The sequence below is a fragment of the Mirounga leonina genome, unplaced genomic scaffold, assembly GCF_011800145.1.
Source record: "Mirounga leonina isolate KUSES-001 unplaced genomic scaffold, KU_Mleo_1.0 Mir_168, whole genome shotgun sequence".
Classification (NCBI taxonomy): domain Eukaryota; kingdom Metazoa; phylum Chordata; class Mammalia; order Carnivora; family Phocidae; genus Mirounga; species Mirounga leonina.
In genome coordinates, this window is record NW_023270426.1 from 63,224,624 (window position 1) to 63,245,176 (window position 20,553).

At 34.9% G+C, this 20,553-nt stretch overlaps 1 protein-coding gene and 1 pseudogene across 2 annotated transcripts in view; one reads left to right on the top strand and one right to left on the bottom strand.

Moving 5' to 3' along the window:
• Window positions 1–20,553, top strand: part of SLF1 (SMC5-SMC6 complex localization factor 1) — an 83,021-nt gene that overhangs the window by 37,217 nt on the left and 25,251 nt on the right. For both annotated transcript variants that reach the window (XM_035014867.1, XM_035014868.1), the window contains exons 10-14: window positions 521–574; window positions 1,542–1,700; window positions 3,299–3,462; window positions 11,782–11,913; window positions 12,703–12,868. In XM_035014867.1, coding sequence (XP_034870758.1) covers window positions 521–574; window positions 1,542–1,700; window positions 3,299–3,462; window positions 11,782–11,913; window positions 12,703–12,868 — 675 coding nt within the window. The remainder of the gene's footprint in view (window positions 1–520; window positions 575–1,541; window positions 1,701–3,298; window positions 3,463–11,781; window positions 11,914–12,702; window positions 12,869–20,553) is intronic.
• LOC118017253 lies at window positions 3,476–3,606 on the bottom strand (annotated as a pseudogene).

Sequence of the window (20,553 nt, forward strand, 5' to 3'; positions counted from 1 at the left end):
TTTATATCATAGTATCTAGAACTCCTTATATAATCAGAATATTATCTCTCTTTATGTTGGTTACAAATATTTTTCCAGTATAATCTTTTAAACAAATACACAATTACAGGTATTTTAAAACAATAGAGAAAGATTCTACATGTTATTATATAGAAAACATGACCACATTTTTTTCTTCTGTGGACTTTTATACAAAATGTTCTCTCATTTATATTTCTAATTATTAAAATCTAAGGACAGTAGACCTCTTCAGGTCTTCAAAGTGAATATGATTTTATTTTTTAAGTTAGTTCAGAAAGAGAAAATAGAGAATGTTCACACTTACGAGTGTGCTATTACTTTAAAATAATGGAAGATACTAGTCTGAGTAAATGTGTATCAGTATCAGATCAATTATGGCTATTAATTTGCACTTGAGTCCATTGTGTAAGTTTGCCCAAGGTTTTATTTTTGTACACTGAAATGTAATTTTCTACCTAAAAAGATGCTTAATTTTGGTAATATGGTTTCTCTTTTGTAGGCTATCAGATACAGCTGCATTAGAATAGATAAACAACCAGTGTACAATATTGAGGTAAGGGGCTTGGAGTAGGGTGGTGATGGAGTCAAAAAATAAGCTTTGTGTTTTGATGTTTTTAGTTACTTTGATATAAAGGAATGTGTTGTCTGCATAACAAAGCCTCCTATCAAATTTGAAATGTACTTTCTCTAATCAGAAATGAAAAAGAAAAATAATATTCTGTCAAAGCTCCAAAAAATTGTATATGGTAGTACAAACTGATAACAAGAATTAAAAACTTAACTTGTGCTCATCATGGATAAGTTATGTAGCACTGTTATCACATTCCATAGCTTTCATAATTACTACTTCTAGATTAAATTTTCAGTATAATATTTTTTAAAGTATATTATTTCCTTTGTATCATTTTTTAAAGTTTATTTCACGTAGTCTTTTCAGAGTATTTTAATTCTCGGCTAGTTCAATGTAGTTATTTTTGCTGTTAAAAATATTTTGACCAAGGGGAATGTACTTCATGGAACTCTTAGAGTTTATATTAATATGCATCCTCAGAGTGATTCTGTGACCCTATAGCAAATATTGTGCTTGATGACATCTTAATATATTTAGTATATCTTAATGGATATAGTTTGCTTATACGTTTAAAAGAAAACCAAAAAATAATGTTGCCCCTAAAGAACTATGTGTAGATGTAGCTCTGCCTGAGGTCTCCTCATTATCAGCCATACTTTGCAAATGCCCTTTCAAGTTTTCTTTAAGTGGTAGTATTTCCCTTTACTATTTAAGGCAACAGAGAAAAATCAATCAATTAATAATGTGTATTTTTGTAGTGCCTTATAGCTATAAAACACATTTGTATAAATAATCTTTTTGTAAACCACATAACAATCCTATGAAGTCGTGAGGACAGGAATTATCTTCATCTTACAGATGAGAAAATTTTAAGTCTCCTTACTAATTTAAGATTTGCTCCCAGAATTTTTTTTTCTTCTTTGAGTCATAGAATCTTTATTTTTTTTAGGTTAAAAATGCTGAATTTCCCAGAGGTGTATTAAATTTAATTGAAAGTCTCATAGAAGGACAGTTTTTTAAAGAAGCAATTGAAGAACTTTCCTCTTTACAAGCACATTATATCCCTCCTGTATGCCTTCTTCATGCTCTACTAGAGAACATTCTACAGGTAAGAGCAGTCTTAAGAGTTTACAGTCTTTAAAAGAATGTTAAAATATGAACATTCTCGTTTTTTGTATATTTACAGTTAATTTCTCTTTTCAGTATTTTTTCCCTCGTTTTAATAGGAAATCTAGTACCCCCCTATTACAATTTCTTCTTTCTTTCTTTATACTTTTTTTGTGTGTGTATTTGTATTTGGAGTTACTATAGAACATTTACTAAAAATTCAGTTTACTAGATAGTAGTCATAATACAACTAACCCAGCAATGAGAGAGAAAATGGGACCTTAATGGATTTATAGGAATTTGAAGTTACACACTGGGGACTGGGTGTCACAAAAGCAAGGATTGATTGGGTGCTATAGGATTACCTCACAGGGGCTCTTTACCTTAGCGAGTTCACCAGGATCTAGTCCATGGCCTTCAGTTTTAGACATCTATAGCCTGATCTTGGTTATGTCCCAGAATTCATCTGAATTCAGGAGGTGAAATTATGCTGATTATATCATAAGACTTAAAAAACAACAATTACCTGGTGCAGGATGTCAGAAAAAGCAGGACAGCATTGTCAGTCATCTTCCTTGTCTTCACTGGGTGAACTGTTTTATGAATGCACTGAGGAAATTGAGTCATTCTTCAATCCCTCCGAGTCTGGTTTGGGGTAGGAGAAGTATATTCTACTACTCTGGAGGAGGAGGGTACCTCTTCAAGACGGTTGATGCAGAAGAAGGTGCAGAGGGGAGAGGAATACTAACCCCGTTAGGGGTTCATTCTGAATAATCCCATCGTGGAGCTAAGAGCTAGCACTTTTGTGAAAGCCTGTTTTCCTGTGTGTGTCCAGGTGGGAGCGTGGATCTCCCCCCGTAAGGATTATAGGACTGGGCATCAGCTTTCTTTGGTGGCCCCCAGTGAGGTCAAGACTTTAGATGCCCATTTCTATTTTTAAACTATTTTCTAGGTGCTACTCTGAGTGATTTATTTTCTTAGAATCTCCAAGATAATTTTCTCTTGGGAAAAATTTATCTGATTTTTTTTCTGTGGCAGTAAAGTGTCTAACAAAATATAGCAGTGATCTAGAAAGCCATTTGTACATTGATAATAATCATTTTTAGTCACAGTATACACAGACAATAAGCATATTCCTTAAACTGTGAAAGCTAGTAAGAACAGCTTTTCAAAGGTAGCTTTCTAATTATGTTCTTCATCACACTGCCAATTTGAAGAAATAACAGGTGTAAGCTATGTCAGACTAATGTTGGTGATAACTAAGCATATTACATGAAAAGCTTCATACCTTTAATTCCTTTCAGGTCACATTTGGGAACTCTTATCTTACTATAATCATGAAAATTAAAATGGACATTTCATGTAAGTCTCAATAGCTGGGATTACTTAATGTATAGATACGTATTTAGAATGTGCCCTTCTCAGTTGTAGTATTTCACTAGCTAAATATGATAACTTCCATTTGATTTCCTTTGTCCAAACACATATATTAGGCAAGAAAGTTTAGGTCAGAGTTATTACAGTTTTAGACTGAAGTAACTGGTCAAAGTGTACTTTTAGCTATAGTGTTTTATTTGTTTGTTTATTTTTAAATAACAGGATAACATAGATACATTTTCTGGCCGATACTTTCATATATTGTCAGCCCTTCTTCACCTACATCCTCCTTGGAAGTCCCCAGCCATGTCACGATATTACTTAGAGCTGTTTCAGTGCCCAACTTGTATGAAAGGAGCATGGTCTCTAATAGAAGTGCTTATCAGGTAAGGAATTTGACATGTGGGTATGCTAAATTTCATCTCATAGTTCTGCTGTGTATGTTTTAGATATAGGGAAAAGTTTTCAATTAGCAATAATCGCGCCTCTGATAAACCTCATTGGCTACAATACTGCCACTGCACAAAGCTATGTGTTATGTTTTAGATATAAATGAAAGAAGTAAATTTCATTTTAGAAAATGTGAGTGTACAATATGTGTGCTATATTTATTTTAAAACTCTCAAAAAAGGGCCAAGTCGAGGGGCACCTGGGTGGCTCAGTCAGTTAAGCGTCTGACTTTTGATTTCAGCTTAGATCATGATCTCATGATCGAGCCCCATGTTGGGCTCCACTCTGGGTGTGGAGCCTGCTTGGGATTCTCTCTCTCCCTCTCCCCCCTGCTCGTGCGTTCTCTCCCTTTCTCTAAAAAAAATAAACAAAAAAAATGAAAAGGCCAAGTCTAGATTGGTCATATTTGTCATTTAGTTTATTTACCAAAAAAAAGTTTAATGAACACACAAAATAGGAAAGCCAAATCATTATTTGTTTTTATTTTTTTATTGTTTTTAGTTAACGATATGTGTGCATATTAAAATCTAATTAAAATTTATTGAACATGGTCATCAAATTTTGGTAATCAAAAGTGTAAACATTGTAACTGTATACATTATCTCTTTTAGTGTTTTTTTGTTACATTTTTTTCAGCTGGAAATCTGAATTTTGAAACTTTCCTAGGTAGTCATTGCTTTTGTGTCTCTGCATGTCATCTTCCTAGATTTTTCCTTTGTCTTGAAAATGTTTCTCTGGAAATCCTTTCTGTTTCTCTTTCTACCAAATCCACTAATTGTTTTTCTTCTCTGATAACTCCCTGTATCTGATACAGCCTGCCTTTGTCTAGGAAGTACTTCCTTTTTATCCAAGTGCTCAGTTTTAGGGCTCCATAGTAGTGAGGGAAAGGATACTTGACTAGCCAGGTAAAGGCTAGACCTTTGGTTATGTCTTTGAGATTCATAAAGATTCATTTTCTGTCTTGGTTGTGATGTATTTGAAGTGAGCTCATCATCTAGATAGCATGCATTATTCATTCTTCAGCAAATGTTTATTGAGTACTTATTGGGAGCCAGGTACTGTGCTATACTCTGGGGATAAAATGATAAATAAAAAACAGTTCCTTTACTTTTGAAGATGACTGAGATGTAAACAATTCTAAGACAACAATACTAGCCCAGCATTGGTATAGAATGTGAGGATATATGGGTTATGTGGCTGACATGCTTTCTAATTTCCAAATCTGCTTCTTTCTTTACTGTCATCAAGCTGTCATTGCTTCTTATGTAAACTATTGCAATGTCTGCTTTATTGATCTTGATTCTGTTTTTTCCCTTTAATTTATCTTCCAGAGTACCTCAGTATACTCTTTCCAAAATGATGTTATCATTTCCCAGATGAAAGTTTTCAATTAACTTACACATCATGTATAAAAAACAATTGAAATTCCTTAGCAAAACATATAAGACCTTTTGTGGTTTAGATGCTGTATATGTCTCCATTTTCATCTTCATTATTTTCCCAAATGTGCCCAGTGGCTAAACTATTTTTCATTGCCTATTCCTTTTCTCTTATATTTTCTCTGCCTAAATATAGCTCCATTCCTGCATCCTACAAATACCTGGCCAACTCCTAATTATACTTTAACTTGTAACTCATATCACTACATAATTTTGACCTTTTCTTTTTTTTTTTTTTAAAGATTTTATTTATTTATTTGACAGACAGAGACACAGCGAGAGAGGGAACACAAGCAGGGGGAGGGGGAGAGGGAGAAGCAGGCTTCCCGCGGAGCAGGGAGCCCGATGCGGGGCTCGATCCCAGGACCCTGAGATCATGACCTGAGCCGCAGTCAGACGCTTAACGACTGAGCCACCCAGGCGCCCCTAATTTTGACATTTTCTTTCAGTTAAGTTTGTCACTCATGTCGGTTTCTTACTTTCTGAAAAGTGCTCTGTTTTTTTTATTTCAATTATAATTAATATACAGTGTTCTTTTAGTTTCAGATATAGCAATATAAGGATTCAGCAATTCTGTACATTACTCATTGTTCAACATGATGAGTTACGCTTTAATTCCCATCACCAGTTTCAGCCATCCACCCATCTACCTCCCTTCTGGCAGCCCCCAGTTTGTTCTCTGTATTTAAGAGTTTGGTTTATTTTGTCTCTTCTTTTCTTCGTTAGTTTCTTTTGTTTCTTAAATTCCACATATGAGTGAAATTATGTGGTATTTGGCTTACTCTGACTGACTTATTTCACTTAGCATTATACCCTCTAGATTCATCCATGTTGTTGCGAATGGCAAGATTTTATATTTTTTATGGCTGAATAATATTCCTTTGTATATATCAACCACATCTTCTTTATTCATTCATGTCTGGATGCATACTTGGGTTGCTTCCATACCATAGTATTGTAAATAATGCTGCAGTAAACACAGTGCATATATCTTTTCCATTTAGTGTTTCATTTCCCTTGGGCAAATACCCAGTAGTAGAATTACTGGACCATAATTTTTAGTATTTAATTTTTTTTTAATTTATTAATTTTTTGAGGAACCTCCATACTATTTTCCACATTCGCTGCACCAGCTTGCATTACCACCAGTTGCATGAGGGTTCCTTTTTCTCCACGTCCTTGTCAAACTTCTTTCTTGTGTTTCTGATTTTGGCCATTCTGATAGGTGTGAGGTGATAATCTCATTGTAGTTTTGATAATGCATTTTTCTGATGATAAGTGATGTCAAGCATCTTTTCATGTGTCTCTCGGCCATCTGGATGTCTTCTTTGGAGAAATGTCTGTTCATATCTTCTGCCCATTTTTAATTAGAATATTTGTTTTTTGGGTGTTGAGTTGTCTTAAGTTCTTTATAATTTTGGATATTAACCTCTTATCAGATACATCATTTTCATATATTTTCTCCCATTCAGTAGGTTGTCTTTTTGTTTTGTTGATGGCTTTCTTTGCTGGGCAAAAGGATTTTATTTTGGTGCAGTTCCAGTAGTTTAATTTTGTTTTGTTTTCCTTAGGTGACATACCTAGACACATGTTACTGCAGCTGACGTCAGAGATTACTGCCTGTGTTTTCTTCTAGGAATTTTATGGTTTCAGGTCTCACATTTAGGTCTTGAGTTTATTTTTGTGTATGGTGTAAGAAAGTGGTCCAGTTTTGTTTTTTCTCATTTTGCTGTCCAGTTTTCCCAGCACCATCTGTTCAAGAGACTGTCTTTTTCTCATATATTCTTACCTTCTTTGCCATGGACTAATTAACCATATAATTGTGGGTTTATTTCTGAGCTTTCTATTCTGTTCCATTGATCGATATGTCTCTTTTTGTGCCAGTACTATACTGTTTTGATTACTACAGCTTTGTAATTAACCTTGAGATGTTGGATTGTAATACCTCCAGTTTTTTTGGTGTTTTTTTTTTTTTTTTTTTTTTTAAGATTTTACTTATTTATTTTAGAGAAGACAGAGGGTGCAAGTGCGGGATGGGGCAGAAGGGTAGGGAGAGACTCTCAAGCTGACTGTGCTGAGCACAAAGCCCTGCGCAGGGCTCAATCTCATGATTGGGAGATCACGACCTGAGCCAAAACCAAGAGTTGATGTTGGACAACTGAGCATCCAGGCATCCTGTGATACCTCCATATTTTTATTCTTCTTAAGATTGCTTTGACTATTTGGGGCCTTCTGTGGTTGTGTATAAATTTTAGTATTGTTTGTTCTAGTTTTAGGGAAAATGCTGTTGATATTTTGATAGGGATTGCATTAAATCTGTAGATTGCTTTGTATTGCATGGACATTTTAACAATATTGGTTCTCCCAATGCATGAGCATGGAATATCTTTCCATTTCTTTGTATCTTCTTCAGTATCTTTCATTAAGGTCTTACAGTTTTCTAAGTACAGGTCTTTCATTTCCTTGGTTCAGTTTATTCGTATGCATTTTATTCTTTTTCTTAATTTATTTGTTTTCTTAATTTTTCTTTCTGCTAATTCATTATTAAGGTACAGAAATACAACAGATCTTTGTATATTGAATTTGTATCCTGCAACTTGACTGAATTTATCACTTCTGGTAGTTTTTTGGTGGACTCTTTTAGGGTTTTCTATATATAGTATCATGTCATCTCTAAACAGTGAAAGTTTTACTTCTTCCTTACCAATTTAAATGCCTTTTAGTTCTTTTTCTTGTCTGATTGCTATAACTAGGACTTCCAGTACTATGTTGAATAAAAGCAGTGAGAGTGGACATCCTTGTCTTGTTCTTGATCATAGAGGTAAAGCTCTGTTTTTCACCCTTAAGGATGATGTTAGCTGTGGGTTTTTCATAAATGGCCTTTATTATGGTATGTTCCCTCTAAACCTACTTGTTGAGGTTTTTTTTTTCATGAATGGATATTGTAATTTGTGAAATGCTTATTCTGTATCTATTGAAATGATCATATGGTTTTTATCCTTTCTCTTGTTGATGTGATGTGTCATGTTGATTGATTTGTGAATATTGACCTACTCTTGCATCCTGCGGGTAAATCCCACTTGATGGTGGTGAATTGTTTTTTTAATATACTGTTGGATTTAGCTTGCTAATATTTTGTTGAGAATTTTTGCATCTGTGTTCATCACTTAATTGGCCTGTAGTTTTCTTTTTTGTATGTAATGTATTTTTTTTTTAAGATTTTATTTATTAATTTGAGAGATAGAGCATGAGCAAGGAGGAGAAGGCAGAGGGAGAAGGAGAAGCAAACTCCCTGCTGAGTAGGGAGCCAGATGCGGGGCTCAATCCCAGGGCCCTGAGATCATGACCTGAGCTGAATGCAGACGTTTAACCGACTGAGCCACCCAGGCGCTCTATTTTTGTGTGATGTCTTAATCTAGTTTTGGTATCAAGGTAATGGCCTCAGAATGAATTTGGAAGCTTTCCTTACTCTTCTATTTTTTGGAACAGTTTGAGAAGAGTAAGTTTTAAATCCTCTTTAAATGTTTGGTAGAATTCACCTGGGAAGTCATCTGGTCCTGGACTTGTTTGTTGGGAGATTTTTGAATACTGATTGAATTTCATTGCTAGTAATCATTGTATTCAGATTTTCTATTTCTTCCTGATTCAGTTTTACGAAGTTATATGTTTTAGGAATTTATCCATTTCTTTAAAGGTTGTCCAATTTGTTGGCATGTAATTTTTCATATTCTTTTATAATCCTTTATATTTCTATGGTATAAATTGTTGTTTCTCTCCTCCTTCATTTCTGAAATTGAGTCCTCTCTCTTTAATGAATCTAGATAAAGGTTTTTCAATTTTGTTCATCTTTTTAAAGAACCAGATCCTGATTTCATTGATCTGTTCTATTGGTTTTTTAGTCTCTGTTTCATTTACTGCTGCTCTAATCTTTATTATTTCCTTCCTTCTGCTAGCTTTAGGCTTTATTGTTCTTTTTCTAACTCCTTAGGTGTAAGCTGTTAATTTGAGATCTTTCTTTCTTCTTGAGATAGGCCTGTATTGCTATAATCTCCCCTCTTAGAACAGCTTTTGCTGTATCCCAAAGATTTTGGACCATTGTATTTTCATTTTCATTTGTCTCCATGTATTTTTTTATTTCCTCTTCTATTTTTTGGTTGGCCCATTCATTGTTTAGTAGCATGTTATTTAACCTCCATGTATTTTTGTTGTTTCCAGATTTCTTTTTGTGGTTGATTTCTAGATTCATACTGTGTAGTTGGAAAAGATGCATGATACGATGTAAGTCTTTCTCAGTTTGTTGGGACTTGTTTTGTAGTCTAATGTGTGATCTGTTCTGCAGAATGTCTATGTACCTTTGAGAAGAAGGTGTATTTCACTGTTTTTGGATGGAATGTTCTGAATATATCTGTTAGATCCATCGGGTCCAGTGTGTCATTCAATGACACTGTTTCCTTGTTGATTTTCTGTCTGATCTATCCATTGATATAAGTGGGGTATTAAAGTCCCCTACTCTTATTGTATTACTCTCAATTTCTTGCTTTATGTCTGTTTAATAGTTGGTTTGTGTATTTGGAGGCTCCCATGTTGGGTGTGTAAATACTTGTAATTGTTAAATCTTTTTCTTGGATTATGTCCTTTATGGTTATGTAATGTCCTTTGTCTCTTGTTATAGTCTTTGTTTTAAAGTCTGTTTTGTCTGATAGAAGTATTACCACCCAGTTTTCTTTTCACTTCCATTTGCATGATAAATGTTTTTCCATCTCTTCACATGGATGCTCAGTTTTGAGCATCTCTATTCTCAGTGCTTAATACAATACCTGGAACATAATAAATGCTTAATATATATTTGGATGAATTGATGCAACAGGAGGTGGAATTAAAAGTAGACTTTTTTAAAATCTTTTTTTTTTTTTTTTTTTTTAGATTTTTATTTATTTATTCATGAGAGACAGAGAGAGAGAGAGAAGCAGGCTCCAAGGAGCAGGGAGTCCGATGCAGGACTCGATCCCAGGACCCTGGGATCATGACCTGAGCCGAAGGCAGATGCTTAACCATCTGAGCCACCCAGGCGCCCAAAAGTAGACTTTTTAATAAATAGAAATACCAGATTTCATTTCAAAATAATTTGGTTCACTGGGAGTCAGAGAGGTGTCTAGGGGAGTGGTAAGCATATAGATGAGCTGGATAATATTAGTCTACTTTTAAACATATTTGAAATATTCCATAATTGTGGGGTTTTTTAAAAGATTTTATTTATTTGGGAGAGAAAGGGAGCACGAGTGGAGGAGGCAGAGGGAGATGGAGAAGCAGACTCCCTGCTAAGTGGCAAGCTCCACATGGTGATCAATCCCAGGATCCTGAGATCATGACCCAAGCTGAAGGCAGACGCTTAACCAAATGAGCCACCCAGGCGCCCTGTTATATATACATATATATATATTTTTTTAAATGAAAGATATTATGATATCCATCTCTGGCAGTTCTCAAAGAATCTACCTATATAGACATAGAATGTCCTCTAGAAGAGATTCAAATACTAAATATTGTTAGATTTAATAATCATTAAGGACCCTCCTAACCTGACAATGTGACACTCAAAAAGAAGATGGGAAAGGTGGAGACAGACGTAGAAAGTTACAAGTACATTGTTTATATAAATGATAATAAAGTTGGAAGATTATTATAAAACATATTGTTACCTAGAATTTCTTAGTCCTAGACTTCTGTGTAATTGTATGTTCTCTTTAAAAAAATAATATACAATTTTGCTGTCCAATCCAGTAGCCAGTACCCACATTTGACAATGTTTAAATTTAAGATTAAAAAATTACAAATTCAGGGCGCCTGGGTGGCTCAGTTGGTTAAGCGACTGCCTTCGGCTCAGGTCATGATCCTGGAGTCCTGGGATCGAGTCCCACGTCGGGCTCCCTGCTCATCAGGGAGTCTGCCTCTCTCCCCCCTCTCATGCTCTCTCTCTCTATCTCATTCTCTCTCTCAAATAAATAAAATCTTTAAAAAAAAAAATTACAAATTCAAATCCTCAGTTGCACAATTCACATTTCATGTGTTCAATAGAACGTATCCATCATCACCGAAAGTTCTATTGGACAGGACTGCTAGAGTAGATGGAAAGAAAGAAATAGATATTAAATTTTTTAAACTCTTAGAAAATAGCCCAAGTGGGGGTGCCTCCGTGGCTCATTTGGTTAAACATCCAACTCTTGATTTAGACTCAGGTCACGATCTCCGTCATGAGATTGAGGCCCACATTGGTGTCCGTGCTGGGTTTGGGGCCTGCTTGGGATTCTGTCTCCCTCTCCCTCTGCCCCCACCCCACCATGCTTGCTCCCTCTCTTAAAAAAAAAAAAAAAAAAAAAAAATAGAGCCCTAAATGACCTTCATTTTACTAAAAAATAATAACAAAAAATCTTGAGTAAGAAGAGGACTTTAAGAGAGTATTTATAAATTGAGAGTATAGCTGTTCACCTGAATTGAAAGCATAATGTAATATATAATTTTTTGTTCTTTGTCAGTGAAATAAAGAATACAAAGAGAGTACCATTAGGCTATTAAACATTACAATCATTGAAAAATAGAGAAATTAGATCTGTATTACTAAATATTCAATGTCATGAGATCTTTGACATGGTTTTCTTTTTAAAGGAAGAAAATATATTGATAAAATTTTGTTGATTAGCTTTATATTTTTTTGAAGGGAATTTCATTAGAATTCTAATAAAACTCTGAAAGACTTTGTCCGCAGGATATTCATTGAATTGTTTGTATGTCACAAATTACTGGGTTCATGTTTTTCAGGTCTTGCCTTTACAATGAAAATTTTTGCCATCAAATTTCAAAAAATATTATTGGCACAAAAGTGCTCCACCTGACCCTGCTCAAATTTTTCTTTAATTTAGTGGAAAGTGAAGTGCGACATCTGAGCCAAAAGTAAGTTTAATCACAAAGAAAAAATTTTCTGTATTTATATTGTTTTATGTACCATTTTTCTAATTTATGTACATCCAAAGAGTCACCTTGTTTTCTAGTTTAGATTTATGTTTTGTTTTTTTTTAAGATTTTATTTATTTGACAGAGCAAGAGAGCACAAGCAGGGGGAGCGTCAGAGAGAGAGGGAGAAGCAGGCTCCCCGCTAAGCAGGGAGCCTGACATGGATCCCAGGACCCTGGGGTCATGACCTGAGCCAAAGGCAGATGCTCAACCGACTGAGCCACTCAGGTGCCCCTAGTTTAGATTTATTTTTAAAACATAGTTGCAGACATAGTTCTTCAGTGGCAATAAAGTTTTTTATGTTCTTTATGTGTCTTTAGTTCACATTTTTGTTTTTCACTAACTTAGACATTTGGATAGGTAAGATTTTGTTTTATTTTTCAGGGTTTATGTTTTTTTCAATTCTTAAGTAATTTAATACTTAAATAAAAGTTCCACTAAGGTTTTTTTTAACATTGACTCTATAATATTCATGGTAAGTTTTGTGTATGCTCTAAAACATGCAGTTAGATTACTCTGTGCGTGTATTTGTTGGTCATTATATTGAATTGTGGACTCTTTTTATATTTTGTTCTTTATTATAACTGTATGTTGTAATCTTCATATTTTATGCCTATTCTATATTTAGAAACCACTAGATCTTTTTGTATTACGGCAAGAGATATTATGCCTAATAACTATAGTGATCAAATTGGCATAAAGATATACTTTGATTCATATTTTCATTAGGTTGTATGACTGGTCAGATTCTCAGAGTCTGAAAATAACAGGAAAGGCAATTCTTCTTGAAATCTTCTGGTCAGGAAATGAGGCCTCTGGGCTTTTGACCAAACCAGTAAATATGCTTTTGGAGTGGACTATATATTCTCACAAGGAAAAATGCAAGTCTAATGATGTAAGTAGAATTGATTTACAAACGAATAATGGCCTATGAAGAAGTAGATCTTTGAGTTATGCCTCTTTTGTCTTTATTCTTTGAACAATTTGAATAAAACTAAAATCTACCCAAATGTGTCATTGTTTTCTATTTAGTTTACTTAGTTTTATTGTAAAAGATCCTTAGAGGCTGGCTTCTTCATCACACATTTGGATATAGTAGCTAGGGACAGTTATTTGATCATTAATCCTAAGAAATCTGTATTCACTTAGCATTCTAGATTTTTTACTTTTGTATATTTCAATTCATAAGGAACCTATGATTTTAAAATTTGAGTTCGTATATACAATTTTTTTTTATACAAATAAAAAGTTCAACTTGTTTTTAAAACTGCCTTTGTGGTTGTTAGCAGTTATTTCTTCATAAGTATATCTTGCTTGTCATTAGAAATTTAATGTACAGTGATTTTAGTGTATTACCTACCTGAAGGTAGTTGGGAAGATTAAATGCACTGAAATATGTGAAGTGCATAGCAATATACTGTGCCATGTTCTGCGTTTATAATTACTATTAGTCACCTTTCTCCTCTTCAAAATAATCACCTTTGGGACTTTATTTTCTGCTTTTTTGTGTTATAGCATTGATTTCTGCTCATAATATTTTAATTCTTCCCTTTTACTTTTATGTCTTGATTATTTGGATCTGTTTTTCATTTTAGTCTTTATTTCTAATAAATATACTCAAAATAAATTGCCTTTGAATACAAATTGAGATTTATGTACAGGTTTTGATACCTACATCTATTGTGCTGTTAATGTGTTTTTCAGTGTTTTTTATTGTCATTTATGAATTCTCCTTTGATTCAAGAAATACTTTAAGATATTTTAAAACTTCTAAGTGGGTGAATTTTTGTTATGATTAGTAGATTTTGTTTGCCTGTGCTTTTTTAAAAATTTTAATAGTAAATTGGTCTAAAAATGAGCCCTATAATGATTTCTGCCTTCTGAAATTAACTGAACTTTCCTTTTTGACTCCATGTATGGTTACACAATGTGTTTTCTATGTTTTACATTGTTCTGTATCATTTATTATTTAAAGATTTATTTATTTGAGGGCACCTGGGTGGCTCAGTCGTTAAGCATCTGCCTTCGGCTCAGGTCATGATCCCAGGGTCATGGGATCGAGCCCCGCATCGGGCTCCCTGTTCCGCGGGAAGCCTGCTTCTCCCTCTCCCACTCCCCCTGCTTGTGTTCCCTCTCTCTGTGTCTCTCTCTGTCAAATAAATAAATAAAATCTTAAAAAAAAAAAAAAAGATTTGAGAGAGAGAGAGAGCACAAGTACAGGGAGGAGCAGAGGGAAAGAGAGAGGGAGAGAAACAGACTCCCTGCTGAGCAGGGATTCCCACCACCCTGACTGATCCCAGGACCCTGACTGAGATCATGACCTGAGCCAAAATCAAGAGTCGGATGCTCAACCGAGTCACCCAGGAGCCCTACTCTTTATCATCTTTTATGTCAAGTTAAATAATTGCTTTAGTCAAACTCTTCGGAATTTACTTCATGAATTTATCCCCCCCCCCCCTTTAAATCATCTGTACTTTGTATATAGTGATGCATAGTGGTTTGGGTGGAGAATTCTGGTGTCAGATGGCCATAAAGTATTCTTTCTCAAGGAAAATTCCTACATACTTTATCTTCTCATATTTCCTCTGATCTGTTTTCTCTGCTTGACTTTTTTTAGTTCCAATTAAACTTATGTTACACCTTCTCCTTTTTCCTCTGCTTTTTCATTCTCATCTAGATTTTCAGGTTTTCTTCTGTACATGGAGCATTCTGGGTAGTGTCTTTTCATTTAATTTTTAGTTCACTAGTCTCTTTTCAGCTGCGTCTAATATGTTGTTAAACATGATTATTACATTTTTGGCAGTTTTCGACTTTTTTGCTTCCTAATTACTATACATGTTTTTATGGTTTCTAGTTCCCTACAAAATTTTCAAGGTTTTCTTTTGTCTTTTAATGTGGCAGTAATAGTTAATTTATAGTTTATGTATGACTGTTTCATATTTGAAGTCTTTGTGAATCTGTTTCTAACTGTTGTTTCTGCTATTTCCTTCTCTTGTGTTTTTTATATTCTCTTACAAGCTAGTTATCATTTACTGTATGCCATAAAGTGCATTTGAAAAATTATTTGTACAAACGGTAACATGGCAAATGCACCGAATATCTTTCTCCAGAGAGAATTTCTGTTGCTAGGTTTGAGGGTCCCTGGTAGTCCCAAGTGAAGTACAGAGCTACAAATACATGTTTTTTTCTATTGTGTATTAGGCCTTGGACTATGACTTTTATACTCCTTTTCCTCTAGGCTCCACAAAACCACACTTCAGTCTCTCAGCTCTTTCTTTGGGGTCAGCAAGTGTCCTTAGGGCAAAGTCAGCTAGTTTTGAGTGACTCATTTGGCTCCTTACCTTCTCCTAGATCTTGGCGTAGCAATTCTTTATAACTTCCCAGAAGTTATGTTATCTTTCCAGAAGATGTTTTATATATTGTATTCAACATTTTCAGTTTTCTTTTATAAGGTCATTTATTTGAAATAGTTATGCCTCCATTATCAGAAACAGAAGCCATTACTGGTTTTTAAAAATTCTGTTTAGAGGGTTGCCTGAGGCTTATAAAAATTTTTCTTTAATTTGGCATTAAAAAGGGAGAATTATTTCTGGGTATAGTTAGTTTTTGTGACCAAGTAATTGTATTATGTGGCAGTAACCACATGAGTAGCGATTATTTTGTACATGTCTTTTTTTTTTTTTTTTTTTAAGATTTTATTTATTTATTTGACAGAGAGAGACACAAGCAGGGGGAGGGGAGAGGGAGAAGCAGGCTTCCCTCAGAGCAGGGAGCCCAATGTGGGGCTCGATCCCAGGACCCTGGGATTATGACCTGAGCCGAAGGCAGACGCTTAACGACTGAGCCACCCAGGCGCCCTGTACATGTCTTATTTAAAAAGAAATAAGATTATACACACATGTAAACTGAAATTACTCAACATAATAGAACTATCTATGCTTCATTGCCAATTGAGTTTCATACTTTTATAATACTTCTAAGATAAAACTGATAACATTCTTATTAATTAATATGTCTTTTTATGTACTTTTTAGACCACAGATCATTGGGGATAGAAAATATTTTCTCATTATGGAGCATTTCTTTTTTATCCATTTGATTATATAATAAAATTGCTCATTTGTAACTGAAAACAGTAATAAAACTGACATTTTCACAATTTTACTAAATCACCAAAGGACTATCAAAGATAAGAATTTATTCAGGAAATACTGATGTAAATAATAACAGACTTATCCATGATTAACTTGAAGGTTTTTGTTCAGATTTTAAATAAGTTAAACATATTTTGTAAAGCAGTCTGCAATAAATTGTAGCATCAGTTGTAATATTAGAACTAGCTTTAAATTTAGCAAATCAATACTTTATTTAACATTGAATTGTTTAAATTCATAAAAACTGTTTTGTGTGTGTGTATATATGTGTTACCTTATCTGCTAGAATTCATTCTTGTACCTAATTAAATCTTTTTGGCAGTTTCCAATTTCAAGAATTCCATGCATGTTCACAGACATCATTTTCTGTACCGTAAAGCATTTGTTTCTTGATTTGCTGAGTTGAAGCATTCAATTTAAGTCATTAGCTAAACAGAAGTCCTCAGTTTATGCTAATATTGTTTTGTCATAATGTCAATCAGCAAGTGTTGCAGAGTGACACAAAGGCAGTGAATTTCATTGTCATTAATCTGAGAAAGCTTTGGGCTTTCCTTGGCAAAGAGCAGAGGTGAACTGTGTCAAGGTTATGAAGGAGGTTATTCAAGGTTATTTTGCTAAGCTTGGTGGTTAGTCCTACTTTTCTTTGTGATGTCTTTAAGTGCTATTTAATGATAACCCTACAAGTGTAGGTAGAAATGGAAGCTACTTTGTATTTAAAGATAGGGAAATTGAGGCTAAAGAGTTTAAGTAACTTATTTAAGGTGTCACAGCTTGTTAGGGTAAAGCCTTGATTAGAGGCCAAGTCTCCACTGGAGCATACTTGCTCTTTTTTCAAATGCCAGTGTTTTAAATAGGAAGAGGCACATTATGTGTATTATGTTTGCATCTTTCTTACAGAGGTACTAGCAGAACTTTGTGTCATCTGTTGCTAGGGATATTGCTTAAAGCCCTAACCTGGGAGTCAGAAGGCCCAGATCATAGTTCTGCATTATATACTAGTCAATTTTTGGAAGCTCACCAAATTTATTAAATGGAGGTTACTTGTACTGACAGATTAATAGCGAACTGTATTGACAGAATGTCTGATAATAGACTTTAATACATTAGAAAGGTGTCCTAACGTAAATGTGTCATGTGCGCATCATGTCTTTCATTTCTTTGTTAATTCTGAGTTTTCTGTTCTTTCAGCTTTAGCATACTTTTAAATATTTCAGGAAAGCTTTTCTCCCTTGATGGTTTATTTGCCATTTCCTCACTAATCCGCTTCTAAACCATATATATATATATATATATATATATATATCTCCACTATGCTAGAAATGGTAGCATTATTTATACACTGTTAAAGTTGCAGCGAGTACAATCCATAGCGCAGTGTCTTGGCCCTGTGGTTATGGTGAGTGGCATAGATAAGAATATATTATAAAAGGATCCAAGAACCTAATTTGAAAGTGTCTTTTTATATAAAAATTTACCATTATGAATATATGGTAGTATGGAAGTTTAGGTAATGTCACACAGATAAGAATAATTTTGACAGTATCTTTCTTATCATGGTAAAGAAGCTGTAGTCATTCCTTGCGAGTACTATAAGGGCTACCCATCTCTGTTTAATAGCAGTGATATCAAGGTAAATTGAATAATAGGCAATATTGATATTAATTTGTGGTATCAGATGTGTATACATATATTTGTGTAAGGAAAAAGAAAGGTCCCAGCTGGTTGATTTTCTGAGATTTTTTTTAATTGATGAAGTGTTGGATTGTGGTTTATATGAGGCTTAGCTCTGTGGGCTAAGCTCCTTTTTTCCCTATCCAGAGCCTTGGGACCAGGGATCTGAAGTGATCCTGATTTACTCTATTCTTGGTTGGGGAACATTTCAAGAAATCAAAATTTACCAGTCTCTTGCATCCTTCCTGAGTAGTGTCATTGCTGATATTCAGATATACATGTTGTTGCAAGGAGCATTCTGTGGTATGGATCTTGATAGGATCAATTTTTAGTTTAAATGTAGCTTTTCACTCTCCTGTTTTATGTTCTCTTGATAAGTTGAACCATAAGAAATAAAACTTGCTCGGAGTGACTGTCTCCTTTACAAAGTAAGAACTTTACAAAGTAAGAACTTGGCTTCCTGCAAACTGCTTTGAAGACTAGCTAAGACTCAGTGCTTAAGGGAGTGAGTTCTGGTCAGTTGATGGCTTGGGCCCCTACCAGAGTACTAGGGGAGGAGTTGATACTTTCCCAGCCAGCTGATAGAGCCAGTCCTGCTGCTGCTTACCAAGTCATGAAGCTGCAACTGGAAGACTTAAACCCAGCTCTCTAGTCAGGGTGGGAGTCAGGGTGCTGCTGATGCTCATTGACGAATCCTGACCTGGCAGGATCAGGCTGTGGTCAAGGTTCTATATTGTAGCCCCTGATGATATTAGAGGAAAGGCTGTGTTTCCCTAATCATTCAACTGAAAATCCCCTCAGCCCCATTCTTCATAGTCTCTCTCTCAAATTCTAATGTCCAGCCCAGCCTTAATGCAATGTATTGCCACACAGTGTGATAGAGCAACAGGGAACTTGTACACCTACCTAAGCATCCAGACTCTGGGTTTTTCCTCGGTAAAAACTATTCCAGCAGGCCTGATGTATGTGCTCCTTCACCATTTACCCTTGTTTGGACAACAAAACAGAACTAGAACTTCAGGGGTGCCTGGGTGGCTCAGTCGTTAAGCGTCTGCCTTTGGCTCAGGTCATGGTCCCAGGGTCCTGGGATCGAGCCCCGCATTGGGCTCCCTGCTCTGCGGGAAGCCTGCTTCTCCCTCTCCCACTCCCCCTGCTTGTGTTCCCTCTCTCGCTGTGTCTCTCTCTGTCAAATAAATAAAATCTTAAAAAAAAAAGAACTAGAACTTCAGTTTTGAAATCACTTAACTAAGAGCTTCTTATTGTAAGGAATGATGTGCCCTCATGAAATATTGTATACCATAAGAACCTTGTCTGCTAGTAATGTCCACAATAGCCAAACTGTGGAAAGAGCCAAGATGTCCATCAACAGATGAATGGATAAAGAAGATGTGGTATATATATACAATGGAATATTATGCAGCCATCAAAAGGAATGAGATCTTGCCATTTGCAACGACGTGGATGGAACTGGAGGGTATTATGTTGAGTGAAATAAGTCAAACAGAGAAAGACATGTATCATATGATCTCACTGATATGAGGAATTCTTAATCGCAGGAAACAAACTGAGTGTTGTTGGAGTGGGGGGTGGGGTGGGAGGGAGGGGGTGACTGGGTAATAGACATTGGGGAGGGTATGTGCTCTGGTAAGCGCTGTGAATTGTGCAAGACTGTTGAATCTCAGATCTGTACCTCTGAAACAAATAATGCAATATATGTTAAGAAAAAAAAAGAAGAAGAAGAAGGTAGCGGGAGGGGAAGAATGAAGCAGGGGAAATCGGAGGGGTAGACGAACCATGAGAGACGATGGACTCTGAAAAACAGGGTTCTAGAGGGGAGGGGGGTGGGAGGATGGGTTAGCCTGGTGGTGGGTATTGAGGAGGGCACGTTCTGCATGGAGCACTGGGTGTTATGCACAAACAATGAATCATGGAACACTTCATCTAAAACTAATGATGTAATGTATGGGGATTAACATAAGAATAAAAAAAAAGTGGCAAAACATATGTAATATAAAAAAAAAAAAAAGAACCTTGTCTGCTAAAGGCAGGAGAAATAAATACAGTCGTCACTGATGGTTAGAGATTTCTCTGTCCCTAATCCCATATTAGGCATAGAATGATTGCAGAACATGGCACTCAAAATCTATTCGGGTACTGTAATATTTACTTATTAAAACCTTTTTACATGTTTTCTACCCAATTATTAATCTGGTGATTTTTCTTCACATATCCAACAGGCCTAAAACACAGCCAAAAATAAAGGAATTTCAACTAGTTTTAATGTCTTTGTGGAAAACGTCAACTAGTTTTAACGTCTTTATCAGAGGTGTTTAAAAAATACTTTTGTACCTCTTCACCTTCATAGTTTATGGTTTAGAAAGATATTTTCCACATTAGGGTAAAGCACACTTACTGTAATTAAAAATTTGTATGCCTGCTATATTTTTATAGGAATTTAATAATGTTTATAATAGAAGTGATAGAGAACAGCATTCTTTAAAAATTAATCTTTATACATCTCTAAGTTAGGTAATGACATTTGATATGATTTAATAAGAATTTGATCTAATCTGTTTCTTCATTTACAACAAAAAGGACAATCTTATCTGCTAAAGTTTTTATTCATTGTGTTTAAGTCTTTTTCTGGAATATGCCATTTGGGTAAATGTAAAGGTTAATTTTATATATAAATACTAGGGGTGGCTAAGTCTATCTTTTTTTGTAATCCTATATTCCTGTTAACAGAAATCCACAG